Source organism: Mesoplodon bidens (genome assembly GCF_964165515.1).
Source record: "Mesoplodon bidens genome assembly, chromosome: 2".
Taxonomy (NCBI): Eukaryota; Metazoa; Chordata; class Mammalia; order Artiodactyla; family Ziphiidae; genus Mesoplodon; species Mesoplodon bidens.
The window spans coordinates 26,525,350-26,548,100 of NC_138177.1; the positions used below are offsets into that span (position 1 = coordinate 26,525,350).

At 35.0% G+C, this 22,751-nt stretch overlaps 1 protein-coding gene across 8 annotated transcripts in view; it reads left to right on the forward strand.

Annotated features, from left to right (window-relative positions):
• DCAF6 (DDB1 and CUL4 associated factor 6) overlaps window positions 1–22,751 on the forward strand; it is a 172,678-nt gene that overhangs the window by 78,020 nt on the left and 71,907 nt on the right. For 4 of the 8 annotated variants that reach the window (XM_081226466.1, XM_081226467.1, XM_081226468.1 and 1 more), the window contains exons 8-11: window positions 2,572–2,665; window positions 4,209–4,328; window positions 5,704–5,970; window positions 15,440–15,610. In XM_081226466.1, the coding sequence (XP_081082592.1) occupies window positions 2,572–2,665; window positions 4,209–4,328; window positions 5,704–5,970; window positions 15,440–15,610 (652 nt within the window). The remainder of the gene's footprint in view (window positions 1–2,571; window positions 2,666–4,208; window positions 4,329–5,703; window positions 5,971–15,439; window positions 15,611–22,751) is intronic. The other 4 variants (XM_081226470.1, XM_081226471.1, XM_081226472.1 and 1 more) reach the window with 1 other exon arrangement.

Sequence of the window (22,751 nt, forward strand, 5' to 3'; positions counted from 1 at the left end):
GAACAGAGCTCTTAATTCTAAGTACAATTTATATACAGGGTGAGACTCTCTCTTTCTGGAAATGATTATTTGTCTGAGATTTTAGATAACTACCACACTAAGCATCCTCTAATCTTCTGATTTTTCTTTGTCACACTTGTGACTTCCTCTGCAGATTTTGTTATTCTCAGTTGCTTTTAACCATACTTACACATAACATGGATTTTGTGTGGTCTTTTTTTTTTTTCTGTTTCCTTTGCTGAGGATGGAGACTTCCCCCCCCCCCCATTTTCCTTGTTGCTTGGTATGTATGGTTTCCAGGAGCAAATAGAAAATTTACAGCTAAGCTGTCACCAGATTTCTATTAAAACCTGCTTAATCGTGAAAGAAAAAAGAATCAATGAATGTTATGTTAGAAAAAATAAAAGGGAGTGACCCACAGGATGGGAGAAAATGTTTGCAAATCACATATCTGGTTTATGATTTAGAATCCAGTATCCAGAATATGTTATATAAAGAACACTTACTACTCAACAATAAAAAGACAAGTATCCTAAATTAAAAAATTGGTAAAGGATTTGAATAGACATTTCTCCAAAGAAGGTATACAAATGACCATTAAGCACATAAAGAGATGTTCAACATCACTAATCAAAACCACAGTGAGGCACCACTTCACACTTACTAGGTTGGTTAAAATAAAAAAGTCAATGACAGTTGTTGATGAAAATGTGGAGAAATTGGAGCCCTCATACATTGCTGGTAGGAGTATAAAATGGTGCAGGTGTATTGTAAAACAGTTTGTCAGTTCCTCAAAAGTTACGTATAGAAGTTATCATATGATTCGGCAATTTCCCTCCTAGATATATACCCAAGAAAATTGAAAACAGGTCCCCGTAAAAACTTGCCCATATGTTCAGAGCAGCATTAGTCACAGTAGCCAAAAAGTGGAAAGAACTCAGTGTTCATCAACTGGTGAATGAATATACAAAATGTGGTATATTCAAAAAGTGGAATATTATTGAGCCATAAAAAGCAATGAAATACTGATATATGCTGCAGCGTGGATGAACCTTGAAAAATATTATGCTAAGTGAAAGAAGTCATACACAAAAGGCCACATATTATGTTATTACACTTATATGAAGTGTCCAGAATAAGCATATCCATAGAGACAGAAAGTAGATTAGTAGTTGCCAGGAGGTGAGTAGAGGGAGAAGTGGGCAATGATTGCTGATAGGTATAGGGTTTCTCTTTACGGTGATGAAAATGTTCTGGATTAGTGTGATACAAGTAGTTGCATAGCTTTGTGAATATACACCACTGATTTGTCTACTTTAAAAGGGTAAATATTATGATATGTGAATTATATCTCAATAAAAAGATGTTAAAATATAATGGTTAAAGGCAGTGATTAAGAGTGTCAGATGCCATAGACATCAAATAAAATAATCTCTGAAAGGTGCTGTTTGAATTGGAAATTGTTTTAATCATTTTATCATTGATCAGTGAACTTAGTCGTTGATCATTCACTGGTGATATTGGTGAGAATGAATTCAGTGGAAAAATGGGAACGTAAGGTTGACTTCAGTGAATTGAGAGGAGTGGTAGATAAAAATAGAATGAATATAGACTTATTTTTAAAAATTGGGATATAGTTGTTTTACAATGTTGTGTTAGTTTCTACTGTACAATGAAGTAGAGTTCCGTGGGCTATAGAGCAGGTTCTCATTAGTTATCTATTTTATACATATTAGTGTATATATGTGAATCCCAGTCTCCCAGTTGATCCCTCCCCCCAGAATATAGACTTTTTAAAAGAGGCTTGACAGTAAAGCTTCAGAAAGCATGAGAAAAGAGTGTAGCTGGATAGAAATATGAAATTGAGGTGTTCTGTTTATTAAAAATGATAAGAACCTTTAGCATACTGTGAGGAAGAACCAAGAGAGAAGAGATGAATGTAGGGATAGAGAGAATAATTGTTCAAGGAATGAAATAAAAAGCACAGATCGAGATTAAGCTTAAACAAAACAAGTGATCCATCTCCTGAGAAAGATTGGAAGGAATTAAGAAGTAGATACAGGTAAGTTGTAGAATGCAGCTGAGGAAATTGATGTCATTTCTATAGAACTGACTTTATTTTCTCTGAAGTAGGAGGAAAAGTTAATAGTTGAGAATGAGAGCAACAAGGCAGGGTTGGAATAGGTACTGGGGGAGAACCAGAGAGCAAATTGTCAATAATAATAATAAAATAATGATTACTTCTATTGCCAGTTAGGTATTTAGGTACTTTACCTAGACTATATCATCATAGTAGAAAACTTAGGCTCACTGTAGTTAGATAACTTTCCTCTTGTCAGTTGGAAAGTGATACAGGTAGGATTAGATATCACATTTACATGATTTTAAAGTTGCATTCAAACTTTAGGTTGAAGATAATAAGTACAGGCTGTCAACATCAATGGATATGTATGGCTATCTTTCATAGTTTGATTAGCATCTCAGTAAAGGAAGTAAGAAGATGGAAAGAATCTATTAGACTTACAGTGTGCTTTAAGAATTGAGCAAGTGAGTTTTCTCCTCATCTTTTAGTTACGACAGCCTCCAGTTAAGCGTTTGAGACTTCGTGGTGATTGGTCAGATACTGGACCCCGAGCAAGGCCTGAGAGTGAACGAGAAAGAGATGGTAACTATACTTTGGTCAGCTTTTAAAAAATATGGTATTTAAAAATTAATATTTTAACTCGTTTCCATTTTTTTCACTATTATAAGTGATGCTGTAACAAACATCTTCATACATATCTTACCATACTTGTGCAAGTGTATCTTAGGATAAATTCCTAAAAGTAGAATGTGTGGGTCACTGGATAATTACATTTTAATTTTGATAGTTATCAAATTACCCTCTGAAAAGTATGCACTATTTTGTATTCCCACTGAAAGTGTAAGAATGTCTTTTGCCACAAAAAACATTGGGTATTATCAAACATAGTAATTTTTGCCTTGGTATTTGATATAAAGAGTAATGAAAACTCCCAGTTTCCAATCTGAGAGTTTTATAAGAGCACATAAAAAAATTGTTTTTTCCTCCTATCAGATGCCTTTGATAAGCATAAGAAACTACTATTTTGGGAGTGTTAAGATGGCCCACTTTTTTTGATACAGAATTTTTTTTAAAAATATTTATTTATTTATTTATTTGGTTGCACTGGGTCATAGTTGCAGCAGGCAGGCTCCTTAGTTGTGGCATGCGAGCTCTTAATTGTGGCATGTGAACTCTTAATTGTGGCATGTGTGTGGGATCTAGTTCCCTGACCAGGGATTGAACCCGGGCCCCCTACATTGGGAGTGCAGAGTCTTATCCACTGTGCCACCAGGGCACAGTGGATAGAAGTAATGTGTGTGATTTTAATAAATGGATCTATAGCAAAAATCTTATTCTAATGATTTCTGAAATCTTTTAAGATCAAAAGCATATTTCCCAATATATTATTGTTGGTATTATTTAATATATTTTAAAATATAAAGCTACATTATATAAAGGTAATAAAGCATAAAATAAATTCTGTTTTCACAGAAAATTCAAAACAAATGATTTCCATTTTAAATTATATGATTGTAAAATAGAATTGTCACAGTTTCAATTTGATGTGATACTTAATTTGAAAATGTCCTTAAGAAAGTACTCGTATATTTGAGGGGAGACAAGAGGGGAGGAAAGAGATAAATAAAAAATTTTCTGGTTTCCGTTAATTTCAATTATGTGGAATTTGCAGTAAATGATGATAAAAATAAATTCAGTTTAGGGAAATTTAAGTGAGAGGGCAAACCTTCAGTTGAAGGAAATTTAAGTGAGAGGTCAAACTTTTCTTTCAATCTGTTCAGCTTAGAATTCATGAGCCCTTCCTAGCTGTCTGCTCTTAGAACTAAAGATGTGGGTTGGGGTAGGGGTGGTAGTGTGGAAGTACTTAAGAATTGGCAAACATGTAGGAGATGTAAGTCCTGTTCTTGAGGAACTCAAAATAGAGATGGAGAGTCATTCATGTAAACATTTACTATAAAATGTGATGATAGCCCTAATAGGTTTATATATACATTCATATAATTTATTTAGGCAATTTGATTTTTTAAAATTGCTTTCATTTTAAAGCCTTCATATCAAGGTTTTTGCATTAATGAAAGATCCTGACCTATTCCTAAATCCACTGATAAGACCTGTGTTGTCATAGGAGAGCAAAGTCCCAACGTGTCATTGATGCAGAGAATGTCTGACATGTTATCAAGGTGGTTTGAAGAAGCAAGTGAAGTCGCACAAAGCAATAGAGGACGAGGAAGATCTCGACCCAGAGGTAATTTTTGTTATTAATTAAAGTTACCAGAAAACCTGCAAAAACTATTTATTGAAGTCAGTTTTATTAATATCATCTAATGTATACCATGTTTTATATCTTTAGTAATCATAAGGTTCTTATTGTATTGTGTGGAGCAGTAGAGAACAAAGGGTATTTGGTATAATTTGCTCCTCTAGACCTAGCCTTAATTTTTTGCTTTTCTCAGAAAAAGTAAGAGAGTCTGATATCCCCTATTGTAAGTACTTTTGTATGTGCTCTGAGGAGGGATATAGATAAAACTCTTTAGATAAGTTTTATATAATTAAATAGTTTCTTCTTTTGGTTACTTATATACAATGGCTGTCAATTTCTGTTTCTAGTGTTAGCCGACCTGTTTTCATATTTTGGTTCACTACTTTCCAGCTTTGTGGTCTTTGGCAAGTTACTTATCTCTGTCAAAAAATCAGGAGTATGAAAGTTAACTCCTAAATGTTTTAAGTCCCAAGATGAAAAATTCTATTGAATTTCATCCATAAATGGTTCTTGTTAAATTCTGCATACAAACTTAAAAAAATTTCTTAGACTGTGGATTTGCTTAAGAGTTATTACGTTTGTGCTTAAATTTAAACTAAGAAATATTGAAATCAAGATGATTAAAAGAAAAATTTTTATATTCTGTAGTAGTTGGATCTTGCAAGACATGAACTTGATTAGTTCATTCTATCTGTCTTTTAATAATATAGATTTGAAGCAAAATCAAGGAAATGTTTAATGTTTATTGAGTATTCTTAATTATTCCTTTGCAGATAGCACAAGGCCTAGCACAACACATGGTAGACATTCAAGCCTTTTAAAATCATGACTGCATCATGTTATTTTAGTGGTTAAAACGTTACTGCTAATGAAATGGGAATCAGGAACTTAATCTTGTTATGACCTATTTGTACCTTTACTCTTGTTAATAAAATTTTTTTATTAAATATTTTACCAAGGACATTATGTTACAGAGTAGAAATATATTAATATAAGTCCATTTTCCTATTATCCAGCTATTAAATCAGAATCATCATCTTCAAACTTAAGGAACTAGACATTATTTATAGGAATCTTTCAAGCTGTTATTTAGCTTTGTGTAAGTCAAGCTACCATACTGAGCATTTTGCTTGAAGGGTTGATTATTATAACAAGAATGTGCCATAGGTAGATTTTTTACCCCTATTAATTAGCCTGGTGGGTGCTTTTGATATCCTGAAATAATCTGTTTCTCTGTGTGTGTGTGTGTGTGTGTGTGTGTGCACACACACACACACGTATTTCTTGAACATATCTCTAGACTAGTTGGTTTTGGAAAGCATTTAGTATTTGAATTTGTATTACAATGTGTTTTTTGAAGGTGGAACTAGTCAGCCAGATGCTTCAACTCTTCCTACGGTCCCATCAAGTACTGATTTGGAAGTGGGTGAAAATGAAACTGCTATGGAAGTAGACACTCCAGCTGAACAGTTTCTTCAACCTTCTACATCCTCTACGATGTCAGCTCAGGCTCATTCAGCATCATCTTCTACAGAAAGCCCTCATTCTACTTCTTTGCTGTCTTCACCAGTCAGTGAACAAAGGCAGTCTCTTGAGGCATCTGGACACCATACACATCATCAGTCTGGTGAGGATGTTACTCTTTAAATAGGCTATGGTTCATCTGATGATTTCTGATAATGAAAACTTCTTTTTGGGCTATTTTGAAAGATACTACATCACATCAACTTATTCTTGCTGGAATAAATGATCAAAATGACATGTAATATGTGAATGTGTAACTTAAAAACAAAATTCAAGTATGCCTCACTTGCATGAATTTTAATAAATAGCAGGAATCTTCAGTTTACACAAGACAGCTCTTTAAAAAATGTAAGTACCAGCAGATAGTGTTTTGACATAGTTTAATGCACTTGACTTAACAATTATTTTTATAGACAATTATAGACCAAAATATCTTTCTTTGGTTGTCTGTGTTAAAGTGATAGTGAAAATATAGCCCTGATTATTATTAGATCCATTGTATTTATGTTTTTTTAATTATTTTTCCTCAAATCATGACATACTTTTAATACATTCTTTATGATGAATTTTATGTAGTCTCTTGTCAACAATGTATACAATTTACCAAAAGAATTACTTCTCCTATATTTACATGAAGAAATTATTTTATCAAATCCTTGTCTTCTTGGTATTTGATGTTAGTGAAAAAAATCAACTTCTAAATTCTGTTAAAATTGTGTTTTCCTCTCAATATTGCAACTCCTCATGTTCAAACACCTCACCCCACCCCCAGCTATGGAATGTGCTAGTGTTTACATAATAATCTTTAGCAGATATATCTGTAGTTTACTTGACATTTTAAATATATACATGTAATTATAATAACCAACAAGATGTTCATTCATATTTTTCTTTGAGTTTTTCTAAGGAAGTATATTCCTCGATATATAATCAAAAATATTAGCGACTAAGGATACATCTGGCAGGGCTCAGCTAAAGCCTATAAAAAAAAATTCCTAACAGCTTAACTGCCAAGCTGTCACTTTATTCTTGCTTCTCTGAAATCTGATGCCAGATCACCAAATATGGGGTGTTTTAAATTAAACACTCTTTTATCAGTATATCCCATTTTTGGTAATTCATTTTCAGTTTCTATGGGAATAGAAGCCAGACTCAATTATGTGGCTGTTAAATAACACTTGTGTACAATTTACCTATAATAATAACCTAAAGATGAGCTATGAAATTAGATTTTCCATATTCTAATTGATACAGCATTTCAAGTTATGGGAAAATAAAATATTTTGGAGGGTTAAGGAAGTCTGGACAGAATCATTTAAAAGTTTGCTTTTCAAAACAGGTAAAATTGGTAAAAACAAGGCTTTTTAAAGTGATAGCATTCTTGGGAATAGTCTTAAAGATTCTGATCAATTATAAGTTTGGTCAAAACTTAGCAAGAAGATTCCCTATCTCATGTTCACGTTCCACTGAATCTTAACTGATTCCAATTGTTTCTTAAACACGTTTCTGAGTAAGCTACTTAGTATGGAATTTCATTTTTCCTTTTTGTCATAGATACTTAACACATTCTAATACTACATTTGAAATTACTAAATCCTTTTTAATATTTGATGTAAGTATTAAATACTTGAATACTATTTCTATTTCATTGAATCATTGAAATAGAAAAAAACATTTTTGTGATGATCAAGCAACATTAAACATTACTTGACACTTTTTGTCTATACATTTTTCAAAGAAACATAGGAGATACTTTTAACTGGTAGGTTATGGAAAGAATTTTGGCTGACTAAACTATGGAAAATTGGAATATTTCCGTGTTACCAAGACAGTATTGCTGTTGAGGAAGATGATTTGATATTAGATGTAACATCTAAAGATTATGTCTATGATTGTTTTGACAATAGGCCTTTCATAATCCCAGAGTTTAGCATTTTAACAATAAGGACTTAATGCTCTTTATGTTTTTTTTTCTCAATCTTTTATTCACTTCTAAGTCCAGATGGGTTTGTGGATAGTAGGAATTATCCATGTAGGTGGGAGTATCATCCTAGAGCCATGATTTCTATTATTGCCTTGCATAGAGATGGAGAAAACAAAAGATATGCTTCTTGCCTTGCTGTGGATACCTCTTTATGTAAATGTTTGTATCTTTCATTCAGGTCCCTTGCATTTCCTCTGTCACTTTTACTGGACTGAGGGAGAGGGACAGTGGGAATGTGAAGACTTGCCTGGCAAAACTCCATCTCTGACTGAACCTAATTATTTGCCTTCTCTTAGTCTACAATTGAGTCACTGATAGTGAAGAAATTCATGACCACAGATTTCATTGGCGCTCTGCGTTAAAGCAGTCTTCCAACACTGTTGCTCAGCACCTAGACAGAATGTCTGTTTCACACCTTCATGTCTCTCAAACTTTTAGCACCGCCCTTTACCCTCATCCCACCCCCTAGCTTATAACCTTCTTTCATTCACAGTGGGGAAAAAAAGCGTTCACTTTCCTACTTTTGAATCTCCCAACTTTCCAGCATCTATACTCACATTGTCTGTGACAGAAGCAGTCCCATTTTGGGAAGAAGTGTATCTGCTCCTAACAAAAGCTGGCCAGTGCATCTCTTTCCAGCTTCTCAAGGACTTTGCTCCTTCTCCTGCATCTTTATTATTCCTTTTCTACTGAATTTTTCCTTTCCACCTCAAACATGCTCTATAATTATCTTCTATCTTAAAAATATCTCTTAACTGTCCCATATTCCCCTCCAGACTCATGTCTTTGCTCCTTTTATAATCAGAGTCTTCAAAAGAATAGCTTACATATACTGTCTCCATTTTCTTACCATCTTCCACTTATTTATCAACCAACTCCACTCTGCCTTTTAACCTCCTTTTCCACTGAAACTTTTTGTCAAAGTCACCAGTGACTTCCATTTTGCCTGTTTTAAAGTATACTTCTCTGTTCGTACTTAGTAGATTTTTTAATCCAGTTGCATTTAACATAGTCTGTCACTTCTTTTTTGAAACACTTTCCTTTTTTGGCATCTATGACACCACTTTTGCCTACTTACTCTTATTAGCAACTCTGGCTGGTTTTCAGTAACGATTTTTGATATTTCTTATTCTATAGTTCTCAATATTTTAGTAAAACCCCTAGTCTGTGCTCTCTTCTCTACATGTACTCTATCCCTGGTTAATTGCATCAATTCCCATAGCATTTAATATCTCCTCTAAGTTGATGATTCCCAAATGTATATTGACAATCTGATTTTCTACCCTGAGTTATAGACTCCTGTCTCCAACTGCTTATTTGACTTCTTTTTGGTTATCTTTGGTTTAATGTGTCCAAACTGAAATTTAATTTATCCTCCTATCCTTCCCATCTCACTAATCTCTTTCATCTTGGTCATTTCATATCTTAGTAAATTGTAACTACTGCTCATGTGCTTATTTTAATAGCCTGTGAATTACTGATTCCTTGCTTTCCTTCATGTCCCACACCCAATCCATCAGCAAGTTCTGTTGGTTCTGTATCTAAAATATGTTCTACATCTTTCCATCTTACATAATTTGTTGTCCACTAATTGATCTCTCTTCATTTACTTTTGTTCCCTTATAATTTATTCTCCATGCAGCAGCCAGTATGAGTATCTTAAAATGTTAAATCAGATTATATAGTTCTGTTGTCTAAAAGCCCTCAAAGACTTCTAATTGCATTTATAAATATAAATACAAGAGAAAAAACTGAAACTCCTTACTGTGGACCTAAAAGAACCTATATGGCTGGGCCCTTGCCTGTCTCTAGCCTCATTTCATACCACATTCGCACTTCCTAATGATCATTACACTCCAGCTGTACTGGTTTTCTTTCAGTTCCTTGAATGTGCCAAGTTTTCTTCTGCCTCTTTCTTTTGGATTCTGAGTCTTTGTACTTACTGATCTCTGTACCTGAGAAGCTCTTCCTTTTTTTTTGGTTCTCAGCTCAAATGTCACCCAAGGGAGGTGTTTGATAACTACCCTAGCTAGATTCATCTTCCTTTCCTATCCTCCCTAAAATTTTATTTTCTTTTATATAGCCCTATTTATTTCCTGAAAAGTACTTATACAATTTGTAATTATTTTATTTTTTATTCATTTGTTTATGCCTTATTTTCTCTTATTAGAAAATTCTCTCATAAAGACAGAGGTTTTATTTATCTTGTTCTACGTAAGCCTCTTTTTCTTCCAAACAGTAGTCACTCTTTGACGATACTGTTAAGACTGTTATCTTTAAGCTACTATAACCTATATAGAATATTTAGCTATATTATAGTCTTTATAGTTTCAGTCCCATTTCATTCATTCTGGATGTTTCCAGTAGGCTCCACAAATTTTATGATACCTAGGGAAGATGCTGTGAATGGATATCCAGCCATATATTGCTGTTGGATCCATTATTTGCCCTTGGCTGTCCAGACCACATAAGACTGAATAGATATTTTTTCTTACTTCGTTCCAGAAATATTTTATGGAAATACTTTAAAAAAATCATTTTGATAAATGATAAAATCAAGACAGAAATATGGGTAGGAAGAAAAAATGGAGCCACAGTAAGGTGAATATATAAAATGCATACCTGAAGAATAGTGTGTCTAGAGGGAGCCACAGAGTTGGCTTTGGGTATAGTAGCTGAATTAGGAAGATAAAATATACTAAAGTGGAATTTGAAGTCAGTTGGTAGATCTTTTTTTTTAATTTGGACATCTTCACCCTTTGTATTCTTGAATTTTATTTTCATTCACATAGACCATTTGAAACTACATTCTATATGCATAACTCAGAATCTAACATTTTGATTCTTATGTTATACATGGTCTTTTCTTGAATATTTAACAAAAGACTGTGCCTTTGAAAATATGGTTATAAGATTATCTATTTAAAAACCAGATAGATATGACTGTGAGCTGAAACTATATAGGTTAAAATGAAATCTTCATAGTTTTATTTATAAAAAGTACTTCAAAGTAACTATAAAATATTTTTTTCTTTCTTAGTAATGCTTATCAGACATCACTTTTAGTTGTTTCTTTTTTTTTTTTTTTTTTTTGGTACATGGGCCTCTCACTGTTGTGGCCTCTCCCGTTGCAGAGCACAGGCTCCGGACGTGCAGGCTCAGCGGCCATGGCTCACAGGCCCATCCGCTCCACAGCATGCGGGATCTTCCCAGACCGGGGCACGAATCCGTGTCCCCTGCATCGGCAGGCGGACTCTCAACCACTGTGCCACCAGGGAAGCCCTTAGTTGTTTCTTAAACTAAGTCTAGAAATGTCTTCATTTTGTGTGTTATCTGTAATTTTTTTCCATGGTAAGGAGCCTCTTATAATGAGACAGTGTTAAATGAGGCACTCATTCCAGTGTGTTATAGTTTAATTGCCTACTTTGGTCTTACTTTAAGAAAGAGAAGGTGGTTTCTTTGGATTGGATGGGGATATCAGTACATACAAAACTCAGTTTTGGGGGCTCACCTTGAGAAGTGAGTCACCTAAAGGATCCATGTGTTTCTAATTAATGGACCACTCAGACCATGAGAATTGAACTTTTTTAAGATAGTGTTTCATGGCTTATGCGTGGATTCCTGCTTATTTATAAATTACTGTGTCTGCTCAGGTTTATACATTTATTTAGGTCCTTTCATAATCTTTATAGCTGAATTGAGCTCTGTAGAAAAATTCCTGGGGAAGTAAGAACTCTGTTGTATGGCATAGCAAAACAAACCTTTCAAAGCCCAGATATTCAGTTTATAGTTTCCTTAAAGGGGATCAGGATCTAGTCAGATGAGATATAGGCAATTTAGAGATTAGAAACAAGTGGAAATATTAGGTTAGTGACTTCCACTTTGGGGAAACTAAAGAAGAGATCAGAGGAACTTGGAAGTCAGTAAAGGAGTGACCAGTTCTAGGAGAAAAAAAACACAAGGATCACCTGGACAAAGTAGCAAGTTGGGAGTGGGGGACAGTTGATAGCAAGCAGATAAAGTACCACCAAATTAGATATAAAAATAATCCAGTGTCCAGGACAAAAGACCCTCTGTATTGGAAGAGAGGCAGGACTTGAGGTTAGAACCAAATGGACCTTTGTTGGGTCAACTATAGTTTATTGTTCTTTTCCATCAGTGGGAATTGTCATTAGGGAGACTAGCCTAGAGTCTTTCAGAAAAAAACAAGAAGAGCAAGGTTAGTAGTTTCAGGAGATGAAAGTACAAATTTCCCATTAGCACTTCCTGACTCATTGTTGAGAATTGTTTTGTTATCGTTTTTAAAATTCAACCCAAAGGTATTCAGTGTATTCACTTTCGATTTTGGCTAATGTTAACAAAAATTAGTTCTCCAAGCATTTATTCATATTACAAATTATATATGTTTGTTTATACATTTTTAAAAAGATGTAATGCGTATGTGTCTTATGTGCCTTTAATACTTCAAACTGCTAGCAGAACTATTTGTTTAGACTGGTATTTCTGCTTGGAATTTTTTTTTTTTTTTTTTTTTTTTTCTTTTTGCGGTATGAGGGCCTCTCACTGTTGTGGCCTCTCCCGTTGCGGAGCACAGGCTCCGGATGCGCAGGCCCAGCGGCCATGGCTCACGGGCCCAGCCGCTCCGCGGCATATGGGATCCTCCCAGACCGGGGCACGAACCCGTATCCCCTGCATCGGCAGGCGGACTCTCAACCACTGCGCCACCAGGGAGGCCCCTGCTTGGAATTTTTAATTCAATATTTGCCTTTCCTAGTTAGCTGCGTGATGACTTCTTTCCCTAGCCTCAATTTTTTTTTTTTTTTAAACTTGGTTGGGGAGACATAAAACCAGTCTTCAAGTAAGCAAACAAGTTCTTCTTTGAAAAGCACTGGGAGCATTGAATTAATGGTTCCTGACATTATCATAACTAAATCTTTTTTTTTTGTAACTAAATCTTAATTTTCCAAGTTATAGAGCACCACTGCTTATATTTAGAGCCTGCTATTGATTTGCTACATCACCTAGTGGGTCTAGGATGGAGACTCATATCCCCATAAAACATTTGGCAGTGCAAGAGAGAGGGTTTGAAACAACCATGAAGTTAGGTGAATTTTTTGTGATTTTTTTTTTCAGTTTTCTTAGCAAGACTTGACATATCTGTAATCTCTCTCTTTATGGTAATTTCTTTTGAAGTATAAAATGACAAACTTTATGGCTGCATAATAATGCTTTATTTTATGTTGCTAAAAGTGTTACTACTATGCTGACAGTAACGATGGGATATGTATATACCTAAAAAGAAGGCACTATACTATTGAGCGTCACAATTCATTTGTTAATGAATACTATCCTACTTGGTACTGGAGAATTTTCTAGGAGGAACTAGCAATGAGAGACTATGATGACACTTGAATTGTTAAACCGTAACTGCCAATTGAATAAAATTCTTTACAAATAAGGGATATGGTAACAAAAGGTTAGTGTCTCTGGCATGATTGATTCTGAAACAAGAAACCAAATTTTACACTCTTATAATCTATATAAAAGAGGCTGAAAGTTATTTGGTTTTGTATAATTTGCTGTCAGTGTCAGTGAGAGAAATTCCATGTGCTCCCTCCATCAAATCAACAACTAATCTCTGCTCATATACTCTGCCTCCTCTTTGGTTAGAGTGGATGACATTTTTATGCACCTATCTAAAGCCAATCCCTCCTCTTATCCACTGTAATTCACCTCCTTTGATCTACTCAAGGACATCATTCCTGCATTTGCCCACTTCTCATTCATTATCTTTCTTCCTCCTCCCAATTAAACATTGTCCATCAGCATGCAAACATATGTATTATCTCCCAAACTAAGCCAAACAAACCTCCCTTGATTCTGTTCTCCCACCAACAATCAGCCGATTTCTCTGTTCCCCACTGGCAACAAAACTTCTAGAAGAAGTATATATGCTTTGTCCCTCTACTTCTTTACTTCCCCTTTCTCTTGAACCTGTTCCAGCCAGGTTTTGGCCCCTGTGACTTCACCGAAATGGCTCTTGTCAAGGTCTTCTTTGTGGTTAGTTCCCGGTCAGTATCTTTTTCATTGTATCAGCAGACACAGCTGCTTACTTTATCCTTCTTGACACACTTTCATCACTGAGCTTACAAAACTTGGCTCACTCAGTTCTCCAGCCTCCTCACTGAATTCTCCTTACTCTTCCTGTTCTTCCTTCTCTTAAACACTGAAGTGGCCCAGAATTTAGTTCTTAGACTTCTTTATTATCACTTACTCTCTTAATGTGGCTTAAAGTAACATCATCAGTGACATCCAGGTCTACTGGTGAATTCTAGACTATTACAGTGAGTCAGTTTCTCCACTCGGATATCTGTTAGTTCTTTTCTTCCCTCTAATACTACTTGCTCCTTCTCTGTTCTTCCCGTTGCAATAAATGGCAACTCCATTTTTCCTGTTATCTACACCAAAAACTTTGGGATCACTCTGCATCCAAACTATCAGCAATTTTTTCTGCCATTACCTGTAGTATATATCCTGCATCCAGCTATACATCCTCCTCTGAACATTAGTGCTTGCTCTTTCCTTTGCCTGGAACACTCTTCCTCCAGATAGCCATGTAGTTTACTCCCTCACATTCTTGAGGTCTTTGTTCAGAAATCATCTTAGGAGGAGAAGCCTTCCCTTTTGACCATACATAAAACAACAACCACTCCCCCACAATCTTCATCACCCTGACCTGACCCTGCCCAATTTACTTCATAACAATTATCCCTACTTGACACAGATAAATGCATACATGTATATTATATATGTGTGTGTATGTGTGCAGTGATGTCTGTTTTCCTCTCAGAACAAATGAGTAGGGACTATTTTTTTGTTCAATGTTTTATTTATCCCCAGAGCCTAAAACAGTGCCTCATACCTAGTAGGTACTCAGTATTCTCTGCAGAATTTCATGTTATACTGTTTTTATTTTTTATCTGTGACCACTGCCTCAGATAAAGTTTAAGCAAATGTTAAAGATTATGTAAATATTTTTCAGCTCAAAAGAAAAAGTAAATGATAATTCCAACATAAAAAGAAACATTTTAGCTGAAAAATATAAAACTTTTACTTTTTAAAGGGCTCTCTACTAATAAATTGCAAGAGTTATTTCCAAATGCATAACTTTTTCATTATCTTAATTATTATTTGATTGAAATTAGTAGTTTTTGTATAAGAGTAAATGAGATAACTGATATTTTTCAATTTTTCTTAGTATTGTAAAAAGAGATGCAATTAGGAAAGGAATGTTCAGTTTTAAATGTTTTGCTTATGGAAGATTTTACTTTCATTCCATTTAATTACTTAAATACTCTTAGAGAACTCTATGTGTCTAATTCATAGTTAAATAGAAGCATTTGGGTGTGTAAGTATGTATAGTTTATCATAATTTAATGATCAGTAATTTTTTGAGAAATTTGTTTTTAGTATTCCTCTATGAGACATGTGTTTTATTTATACCCTTCTGTCTTTAATGTATAATCAGATTCTTACTATGTTCTGTTTTATTACTATCTTTTCACCTTTCTTTTCCTATCTGTGTCAGAATTTCTAAGGGGGCCTGAGATAGCTTTGCTCCGTAAGCGCCTGCAACAACTGAGGCTTAAGAAGGCTGAGCAGCAGAGGCAGCAGGAGCTAGCTGTGCGTACCCAGCAACAGCCTTCCACTTCTGATCAGTCTTCTCGTGAGGGCTCTTCACAGGACCCTCAGGCTTCAGGTTATTAATGTCAAGTGTCCTTAAGCAGCTGGTAGAGTTGGTTTTTTAACACTGCTGCTGTGTAATAAGATGCTTCCCTTTTCCCCTTCCAAAGAAAGCTGATGCGCTTGCAGCTTTTCCCGCCGTTTCTTGCATATGGTGAAATTTACCATCACATGGCTAGAGGGACAGATTGGCAGCAGCACTTGTTAGAGAGACAAATATAAAATAGTCCATTATTTTATTTGTAGTTTTAGAGAAGGGCAAATATTTATTACTTTTATGGCTAATGAGATACTATGTAATAATCTAGTGAACTTAGAGCCTGCATTGATAGTTCTATTGAAATTTCCTATATGCTGAGATGATATCTGTACTTATGGCTCCTAGCTCCGTTTCTTTTTGTTTTTGCTTTGAAAGTTAACCAGTATTTCTATTCCCATATAAACCCAGTAATGCCAGATTTTAGAATTATAATGTCGTCTGGCCGTTCTAGCATGCTGACTCAATCATCCCCTTCTGTAATTCTTTGAAAAATTTCAATATTTGCTTACTTATTCCTCCTACACATAATCAACTTTCTGGTATACAGGGCAGCAAAAATATTCCAGTTTTTTTTGTTTTTTTTTTGCGGTACGCGGGCCTCTCACTGTTGCGGCCTCTCCCGTTGCGGAGCATAGGCTCCGGACGCGCAGGTCCAGCGGCCATGGCTCACGGGCCCAGCCGCTCCGCGGCACGAGGGATCTTCCCGGACCGGGGCATGAACTCGTGTCCCCTGCATTGGCAGGTGGACTCTCAACCACTGCACCATCAGGGAAGCCCAATATCCCAGTTTTATGTTCCTGTTTTTATGTGATAAAACTCTGATAAGACAGTAATAATCTGTGCCACTCTCTTTTTCATTGAGTATTTTAGTGGCTCAAGTTTTTTTTTATGGCCAAAAAGCTCATAATGCTCAATAAACATTTGTTGAAAGAATTAGTGAAAGATATCGCATAAAATAATCTGTCAACTTAATTCTTTCGAGATGGATAGTAGATACTGTGTATCCTGTACTATAGGTACTATAGTAGGTGGTATCATACTAACGAGATTATACTACTTTGATACACTTTGTTTTGGCACCCTAAGGAGTGATGAGTTGGGAATTAATCACTTTGAGAACTCTGATTAAATTACTTGGAATTAATCTGTGTATTGGTAGAACTGGACAACCTCCACTTTATAAATATCTGTTCCACTAAGTGCTGTGGTAACAAAAGCATATTATATAATACCATGGTGAAATAAAATAGATTTAAATAACTGTAATATAGGTGTGATGTTTGGAACGAATTATGGACCTGATTTTTAACTTAGTGTTATATTAATAGAGAGAATATCAGTCAAACAAAGAAGATGTCTCTCTCTCTGTTTTTTTTTTTTTTACTCTAGAGAAATCTTTTCCTGTACTTAAAACTAACAAGAAAGTTTGATTAGATTACAGTTGTGACATTTAATAATAATACATTTTGCTATGATTTTGTGCTGTGTATAAAACTCTAGCTCAGGGGTTTTAAAAGTAAAAATACACAACATATAAAACAATAAGAAGGAAGATAAAATATCCCTACATGTATAAATATTTTTTAAATACTGAAATTTAGCAGATAACAAACCAAGTATTAAAGTGAATTTGAGTATAAAGCAAAACTGTCTACATTATCAGTAGGGAAATGTACATTGTGGACATTAGGAAAATATTGACACTCAGTCTTTATATCTAGTTTATCAACTTGAATCAAAGCAAGTTCTTTTTAGAATCAGAAAGCTTTAGGGTGATCATATGGTCTTTGTAAAATAAGATGCTGTTTTCCCAAGTCTAAGTATCATTCTTATTAAATAGTGCCTAGTTTGATAACCAGTATATTTTAAAAAGCCAAAGTTGAGTTAGATGCCTTGCCAGTTTTGAAGCTGAGAAGCATGTTATCTTAATTTTGTTATTAAACAACTTACTTGGGCTGCTGAGGCTGCCCACGTGGACCAATATTAGAGGCCCTTAGTGCTGTCACTCAGTGTATGTTGCTCCCTTCACCTACAAGGTGAAATACGTCATCTATATCATATGCTTTTAACATAACATTCGTATGAGACCCCTAGTAAGTCTAACCTGTAACATGGCCTGGGTTCATTTGTTAGTGTTACTTTTATCTTATTCTGTCCTCACATGTTAGGAACACTATTTGGTAATTTAAAGCTTTAAGAACAGTTAAATAATGTATTGTTAGTTTGTTACAAAGGACAACTAATAAAGTATATATATTTTGTCCATTTAGTAAATTTTGGATGCGAGGAAAGATGAGTTGACTTAATGCAAAATTCTTCATTTCAGAACATTCAAATTATAAAAATACAGAATAGGAATTAAATTTATGAAATTCAACAGGGAGATAGGTTTTATTTGAATAACAATTAGCAAAACATTTTCTTATACTTCATGATGTATGAATACAATTTTGTGTATGTATATTATGGACATTAATTGATCCATTCACTCATGCTAGATGTTACTACTAAAATCATCAATATAGAATAGCACAGAATTAACATTCTAGATTTTAACTTTTTAACACTAGAAGACTGCAATTCTCATAAAATATTTTCCCATTATATGTTGTTGTCTTCACAGTGTCAGCAAGTGATGATACTGTCAATAAATGATACTTCTACCATTTTCTCACCTATTTAAGCCTTTTAGGTATAAGATCTTCAAAGGAGACATTAATGTGATTTGGAAACCAAGAAATTTTAACAAGTGTAGAATTTCTGAATGATTACATTGTCTGATAAATATTTTATTCTCTTTTCAAAATACAGGACTCATGAGAATATTTTGTGAAAGGCTAAGTGTAAGATGAATCTACCTAATACCTACTTTCTGTAGGAAAATGGGATCAAGCCATCAAGCCATTTTATAGAAATAATCTACATTTTAGTGAGATCAAATGGGAAGGCGCCTGATGCCAAAATTTCTTGGCAGTTGAAAACTAAAACATCATTCCAAGGCACCAAGTGCTATCTAAAATGAGCTAAATAAGATAGATGTTAAGATATGTTTAAACAGTGGTTCCCCCCACCCCGCTTTTTTTCAGCTGTGAAATCAGAATTTCATAGAGAAGTTCTAATATAAAGTACATAAGAGTGACACTGTTGTGATTGAACATAAAGAGAGTTAAGAAACGACAGCCCAACTCCTTGTCCCTCTTGCCACCCCCAAGCCACCTCCGCTCTCTGAAGCACACTTTGAAAACCACTCCTCTAAAAGAATGTTTGACACCTGTAAATGATAATTATTCATAGCTAATTTCCAAACTTTTTATTTTTCAAAGTCAGTGTATATATATTTTTAAAATATTTTCACTTTAGTTTTTTTTTAAAAAGTACACTTTTTTCTAGGCTTTTAGGAAATACACCACAACTCATTTCTAGTCTTTCAATTTTTTTTTTAATCATAAAGAGATGAATTTGCCTTCATCAGATCACTGCCTGGGTGTTAGACTGGCTGAGTTCTTGTCCCTGGCCCTATGACAAATGACCTTGGGCAGGTCATTTGGCTGCTTTATGCCTCAGTTTCCCAATCACTGATTTATTTAAGTAGTGTGGCCTGCCATAATTTATAGAGATGGCATAAGAATGGGATGGAGAATACTGTATAAAGTTTTTATACTCCTAAGTAGAACAGTACACATAGTAATGGACTGTCTTAATTAAGGTGACTTTAACTTACTACCTCAAGATATCCTCATTTTACGGCCATGTAAGGTTGATAGCATTCAGGGTTTCTTTTGTTTTGTTTTGTTTTTTTGCGGTACGCGCGGGCCTCTCACTCTTGTGGCCTCTCCCGTTGCGGAGCACAGGCTCCGGACGCGCAGGCTCAGCGGCCATGGCTCACGGGCCCAGCCGCTCCGCGGTATGTGGGATCTTCCCGGACCGGGGTACGAACCTGCGTCCCCTGCATCGGCAGGCAGACTCCCAACCACTGCGCCACCAGGGAAGCCCGCATTCAGGGTTTTGAATGAGCTGTATGTATGTTTATCAGATGAATGCCGTAAACAGCTATGGCAGAGGCATTCAGCATATGGCTGATTTTAAACCCAACTCTTTTTTTCCATTTCAGGTCCCCTGAAGTCATGGGTTGCTGGCTCCTGCTCAGAGTGACAACACCCTGTGGAGTCTGCTGGTACTGGCCCAACCACCACAGAGCCCCACTGGAGCATGGAGCCAGCCTAGAGAGGGTGTCAGGTAGGAACTGTTTTTTCACTTTATGGCACGGTTTTGCCGATTGGAAAAGAAAAAAGTAAATTTTATACCCCTTAAAGGGTATAAAACATTGGTGAATATTTTAAAGGGCTTTTCAAAACTGAGCCATATTGGAAAAAATCAGCACTTACCCGGTCCTGTGCAAGCAGGCTCTATACAACATCCAGTTCCCCACAGTGTCCATGATGTCAGGTACACGTAGCACTTCTCAAATGGATGCGTTTGACCCAGGTTTTTAGTGATTATAATAACATAAGCAGTTAGTAAATCAGATGTAATGTTGACATAGTTCTGCAAGTACTTTGAATGATAGGGTCCTGAGCAAAACAGTGATGGGTCTCTTGGCACTTTAAATGCGGGACCATGCTCCATGTTTTTCAGAACAGCCTCCTATCATCATTTTTCATTCAACACCATGTTTCTGAAAAACAAGCAAGTAATAACATATATGCTGTCTAAGTAGTTTACATGGATTATCTCATTAAATCTTCACAAGAACAGTATGTGGTAGATATTGTAATTATCCCCATTCTACAGATGGAGAAACTGAGACTTAGAGACGTTAAATAACTTGCCCACGGTTACAGTATTACTGAGTAGGAAAGCCAGATTTGAACCCAGGGAGTCTGACTAAAGAGTTCTCGTTACTTAGATTATAATTCCTTATTTTTTTCTATAGTTGAAAAAGTTCAGATATCAAGGGGCTAAAGAATTTTCTCAAAACTAAAACACGAAATTTTTGGAGATACACAGTAATTAACCATGAGACACCTTGAGCTTAGACTGAAGGAGCTTTTGCTTAAAGTTTATCTCTACTTTAAAAATAATAATAATCTAAGACATTTCCAATAGGCTGACCAACTGTATTGCATTTTGTAATAAATTATCATTGGACCATATGGTCAGATTTTTATTTTGTGATAGTGCTTTCTAGAAGACATTTCACAGAAAGATGGAATAGAGTATGCAAGCACTGAAGCAATCAGCATTGAACTAATACTTGTTTGTCTTTTTAATATTAGATATTCTGATGATTATTCTGTTAACATTTGGAAATATTTCTGTAAGTTGGAAGTTATGGGTATTGTATTTCTGAATATCTAGTGATATAGAAGCATTTTACTTCAAATGTTTTATGTGTCAGGAAAATAATCCTTCCAAAAACAGTTGCATGGTACCCAAAATTCAAAATAGAATGGAAGCAATGATCAAGAAGGATTTCTTCTTAAAGATTGGTCTTCAACATGGAAAGAACAGCAACTCCCCAGATGTACACGATATCTGTGACAGACTGTAAAACCCAAACGGGAGCCCTTTTAGCTTAATATCTTTCTGTCTTAACCTAAACTTTGTGAATATTTTAAATACTTCAAGAGTTTGAAAACACACAATTTTGTGGAGATGATAGCATTCTAGATCCTTTCTCAATGTGTTTTATTTAAAAGCTTACATAAGATGCACTTTAATAAGATTTGTACATTCCATAATATTCATGAAAATATTAAATATTTGAAAAAAGATTGCTTGGAGAGTTGTTAGTTTTCTGAGGGTTCTTAATGAGAGTATAATGAAATGTGTAACAAATCCAAAGGGATAAAAAATATTTCATAAGAGGCCTTCTAGGAAGATTTTCCAATATTTATTTCACTGTGACTCACATTTTTATTGTTAAAGAATATAATTTTGTTTGTCTCTAAAGACTGACTCGTCTGCTCTTCAAAAAGAACATAGATAGGAATGTTCTATCTAACTCTGAGATGGATATTTGAGAAGTCTTAGAAAAGCAAAGCAAAGCATGGCTAGATTAGGGAACCGATTAAAATACTATCATTCCTACTTTCTTTTTTGTGTAATACAGATTTGTTGAGCTGAATATTCTGATGAAGAGGTGATAAGTAAGGATACTTTAAGTAAAAGCTATTATTTAAATAATGATCATGCTTTATCAAAATCTAGTAATACAAAAATTTATGAGCACACTGGTTATCTCAGAAGGTAGACAATTTAAGATTGATACCATTAGTCCCAGTAGCAGGATTCAGACTTTTTAAAGTGTACAGATTGAAGCAGTCAAGTGGTACAAAATTGCTAAGAATCAAGGATATTTTAGAGAACTCTTAGCTATTGAGTTAAGGACACTTTTAAATCAAAATATTTACCTTTGGGAGAATAATGTGCCATTATGAATAGAAACCGATCAGTCGAAAGTGCAGAGTTTTGTTTTATTAACAGCATTTGCTACGAACAGAGCATAGGCTGTTAGAAACTAGGAATTATTCTTACAGTTAGTAGAGAGCTATGCTTGCTATCCACATTCTCCCTCTTCCTGTAGCTTCACTAGCACACTAGAACCCAAGCCAGGAATAGTAGCCACCTCCTTCTGTTCCCCAGTGCCTTTCTTAGTTACCAGGTCCCTAGGATGACCAGGAAGGAAGGAGAGTGTTGGATCTAAAAATGTGACTTGTCCTCTGTCACATAGCTAGTTATTGTCAAACCAGGGTTGGAATCAACACTGACTAACTCTAGACCGGTGCTTTTTCCATTTTATCCTGCTGCCTTTCATACCAGTGTTTTTCAAGCAATAGAGCCCACTTATTTATAAAACAAATTATGGTACATAGAAACTCAGTATATCCAAAGGATAAAAATAGAATGTTCTGTTTGAAGCCAAGATGGAAAGCATGAAGCCCAGACCATAAGCCTTCTCGTTGCCTCTCTTTTCCTTTTCTCACCGGGCACCTAAAGAAACCTAAGCCTTCACAGTACAGTTTTAATATGCACAACATACCACAGAGTTTTAAAAGTTATCTATGTTTCTGTAATGGTAATTACTTCATTGACTATTTCTCTTATAAAACTATTT